General features: G+C 42.0%; 1 protein-coding gene across 2 annotated transcripts; it reads left to right on the forward strand.

Annotated features, from left to right (window-relative positions):
- Nucleotides 1–344: 344 nt before the first annotated feature.
- On the forward strand, nucleotides 345–3,337 carry LOC107870585. 2 transcript variants are annotated; one of them, XM_016717155.2, is made up of 3 exons: nucleotides 428–1,734; nucleotides 2,193–3,065; nucleotides 3,185–3,337. In XM_016717155.2, exons 1-2 carry the CDS (start codon nucleotides 524–526, stop codon nucleotides 3,043–3,045), a joined length of 2,064 nt encoding a protein of 687 aa, XP_016572641.2. In that variant the 5' UTR covers nucleotides 428–523; the 3' UTR covers nucleotides 3,046–3,065; nucleotides 3,185–3,337. The 2 variants fall into 2 exon arrangements, with proteins under 2 accessions (XP_016572640.2, XP_016572641.2); XM_016717154.2 differs by having other exon boundaries at nucleotides 345–1,734; nucleotides 2,193–3,337.
- Nucleotides 3,338–4,107: the final 770 nt, after the last annotated feature.

Below are 4,107 nucleotides of genomic sequence, written 5' to 3' on the forward strand. Positions count from 1 at the left end.
CCTACTACTATTATTAAAAAAAAAAAAAGAAAAAGGAAAATTAAAAGGCCCACGTCTTGAACTTTTAACACATATTTAACAATACTTCAAAGTCCCCAACTTAACAGCACCACATACAGGTACATTATATATATATATATATATATATTCAACACCATTTGCTAATGTATTATACTTCTTAGACGAAAGTCACACTTAATTTAAGTTGTTAACTTAATTCAAAATTGTCTCGAGGTACCATCTCGAGGGTTTGACCTGCCACCTTAATGGTTAATTAGAGGTCGAAAGTTCTGGATTTTAAAATATTTTATTGGGAGCATTGTCACTTTAATAAATTTTGCAACGCGCAATTCAAATTAGTTGCGGAGAAAATAGTAATAATAATAACAATAATAGTAAAACACTGGGAAAAGCTATAAGACATTCTTCTCCGGCAAAGCATCTACCTTCGTCCAATTTTTCCTCTTCTCTCTCCCCCTCTGCGCCCTCCCACCCCTCCCCCGACAATACCCCCAAACCCCACATGGAACCTCCACTTCTACCTGGCCCACCCATTTCCACCACCATCCCCACGGCGTCGGTAGCCGCCGGGACTCTCTCACAGCCACCACCACCGGCGGCACCATCACATATCAACTACCCCAACTCAGTAGATTCCAACAACTCCTCCTTGGACGACCACCAACAACAACCACCACACACCACAGCCACTGCCACCGGCGCCGGTGGAAAAATCCGTCTTATGTGTAGCTACGGCGGACACATAATCCCTCGTCCACACGATAAATCCCTTTGTTACATTGGTGGCGATACAAGAATCTTCGTCACTGATAGAAATACTCCCCTCTCTGATCTCTCTTCACGGCTCTCCAAAACCCTATTAGCCGGTAGGCCGTTTTGGTTAAAGTATCAACTTCCGAATGAAGACCTTGATTCCCTTATCTCCGTTACAACAGACGAAGACCTCGAAAACATGATTGATGAATACGACCGTGTTGCGAAAGCATCACGTATTCGTGTTTTTCTCTTTACTAGTGAGGAGTTTGATAATTCGGTTGGCTCACTTTTACAAAGCTCTACAAAATCGGAGGATTGGTTCGTACACGCATTGAATGGAGCGACTTCTACTTCTACAACGACGAATAAGGTGTTTTCTGAGTCTTCTTCGGTGAATTGTCTTTTAGGTCTTGACGATGATGTTGTTGGGAATTGTAATGTAAAGAGTGTTGATGGACAATTGGAAGGATCATTTGTTGGTGGTACGAGGAAGAATGAGAAAATTAGTGGTCAAGATGTTCAGTCGGTGCCGGATTCACCGATGGTGGAAACAACGTCGTCGTTCGGGTCTACTTCTTCTACGCCATCGTTGACGAATTTGCCTCCGATTAAGGTTCATGTTGAGGAGAATCAAAGGGTTGGGGTTGAGGAACAGTTTACACAGTTAGGAGTTGGAGGTGGAAAAGTGGAGCTGAAGCAGAAGGAAGAGGAAGGGGGATTTATGGGTTTAACTTCACCATCTGCTCCACCAGCTGCTCCGGTGATTGGGACTGCGTTATCTGTTGTTAATCAAGTTTATTCAGATGATGAGAGATCGGACCAAGGTGTAGGAGTTGGTGTTGGTTACAGAAATCCTGCTCAAACTCAGCCTCAGCAACAGCTACAGCAGCCTCCACACTTGCAGCCAAAGCCTGTTGTTGTTCCTTCTGATTTGCCTTCCCCCAATTCAGTTTCAAGGTAAAAGATTAATAGCTAAAAGAATTTAATTTTCTCAATTTTCAATATATGTTTTATTCAAACATACCAGTTGCTTTATAATTGTGTTAGATTGTTGTTATATGCTGCTCTGTTGTTTTGATAAATGTTCAAAAAGGTCTTACCTTGGTGGGTTTTTTTGTGGGGGGAGAAAGGGGGTTGAGCTCATAAGTATGCAGCCATCCTCTTGCATTTTGTAATGATATTATTTTTTACACCTTGCAAACCTTTGACCTTTCGTTGTGCTGAGGGTCTATTGGAAACAGCCTCTCTACCTTACCATCCCCAGACTCCACTTGGTGGGGTTACACTGGGTATGTTGTCGTTGTTGTTACAAACTCTTGACCTGGTCTCTGAAGGAACTACTCTGATTCTTTGTTAAGCTCTCAAATTGATAATGAAAATTCTCTGAAGTAGGATTGTCATTTTATTTGATGCAGTGAGAGCAGTGTGACAAATCCTTTGTCTGGCCAAAGACATTTCTTTTATCAAGAATCAGGGGGTCAAATGCAGTCTGGGATCAATAGGGTTTCTCCTAATTCGGTTGATATGAAGCACAGTGATCCAAATAATAGGGCTCAGGTACAACAACAGCAAGTTCAGGATGGTGGATATGCACTGCCAGTCCAGTATGATCAGCACCAACCATTGTTGATGCCCCAACAATATGTTCATGCTAGTCAATATATCCACCATACTCCTTCAGGCCCTGTGCCAGTGACATCTTATTATCCTATATACCCTTCACAGCAGCAAACTCATCCTCAGCACCCTGCCCTTGAGCACCAGTACCCAGTTTACTTTGTTCATTCTAGACCTTCGCAAGCTTACAATTTGCCAGTGCAGCAAACAAATTATTGCGAGTCTTCTCAAACAATCCCTTCTAACCAACCCCAAACACCTCCTGCACCTAGCATGGCCGCTCCTGCAGCAGCTTACAACCATGCTAGAAACCCTCCTGCCTCCAAACCTGAAATGTCTGCTGGTGCATATAGAGCAGCAGGTGTGGCAGCTCCACAATTGGTTCAGATCACTTCGGGTCAGCATCAGCAGCAATATGTTGGCTACTCTCAGATTCACCATCCCTCTCAGCCAATTGCTCCTGCATCAGCTGCTACTGCCAGTTATGCATATGAATTTTCTGATCCCACACATGCACAAATATACTACTCTCAGGCTCATGCTCCTCCCCAGTTTGCTGCTCAATTCCAAACCATGACATCATCCCCTGCAGTTGGTTTACATAATACTTCTTCTCAGATCCCCACAGAAAAAAAACAACCAACAAATTAGAACTTCACCTGCCATGAAAGGTGAGTTGCACATGAAGAAACAATTTTGTGGCCATGGGTTTGATTTATGATTAATGTTTCTGTTATAAATGCTTGAATTCTCATTTGTTATTGGTTTGTCAAATGTATTTGTTATATAGGTATAAGGCAATTGGGTGTTCTTTTCTTTTCTTGTGCAATCCTTAAAGTGATAGCGGCCTGGATCATACTGTAAACACTCAAACTCATGTGATATCTTCCCTGTTCTATATATGAATTACGGAATAAATGTAATATAGTGATTGAGGCTTGTACTTCAGTTGTTTTTTTATTGTTTTCATCATTTGTGATTTACTGTGTTGTGTGCAATGTATCTCTACCACCATGACATATTAGTTAAGAACATACATGGCGATAAGCATTTGTGAACTTTGTTTTGTGGAATAGAGCTCCATGATTTTTGATGCTACAGATAGTTCTACAAGAACAACAACATACCCAAGGTATTCCCACAAAGTGGGGTCTGAGGAGGGTAAGGTGTTCACAACCCAAATCACTACCTCGAGCAAAGTAGAGAGGTTGTTTCCGATAGACCCCTACACAGGACAAAGGACAAATAACAGTACAAGAAAAACATAAAAACAACAAACAAAAAGGGATACCACACCAATAGCAAATAAAAGAAGTAGGACATCCATAGAGTAATGTGATATACAGTCTATGTAGAAATTCCAAATATTACCAAAACTCTACGAACAAGGAACTAGAAGACAAACGCATAACACTATTGACTACTTGCATAGAAGCAAACAAAGCACACCACTCATACCCACTAACCCTCGATCCTAATTTGCTCCCTCCAGACCTTCCTATCTAAGGTCATGTCCTCAGTAAGCTGTAGCTGCTTCATGTCATGACTAATCACCTCCCTCCATTATTTCTTAGGTCTACCTCTATCCTGTTTGAAGCCATCCATAGTCAATCTCTCACACCTACACCTCCATACTGTGGGGCATCCGTACACCGCCTCATCACATGCTCGAACCACCTTAACCGCACTTTCCGCATGTTGTCATCTACTGAG

This window comes from Capsicum annuum, chromosome 5 (assembly GCF_002878395.1).
Source record: "Capsicum annuum cultivar UCD-10X-F1 chromosome 5, UCD10Xv1.1, whole genome shotgun sequence".
Lineage (NCBI taxonomy): Eukaryota > Viridiplantae > Streptophyta > Magnoliopsida > Solanales > Solanaceae > Capsicum > Capsicum annuum.

What these genes read in the sequence shown, in the direction of transcription:
- LOC107870585 (XM_016717154.2), top strand. Translation starts at nt 524, where the DNA reads ATGGAACCTCCACTTCTACCTGGCCCACCCATTTCCACCACCATCCCC. An exon ending in TCCCCCAATTCAGTTTCAAG is followed by an intron (nt 1,735 to 2,192) that starts GTAAAAGATTAA and finishes TATTTGATGCAG; the next exon opens with TGAGAGCAGTGTGACAAATC.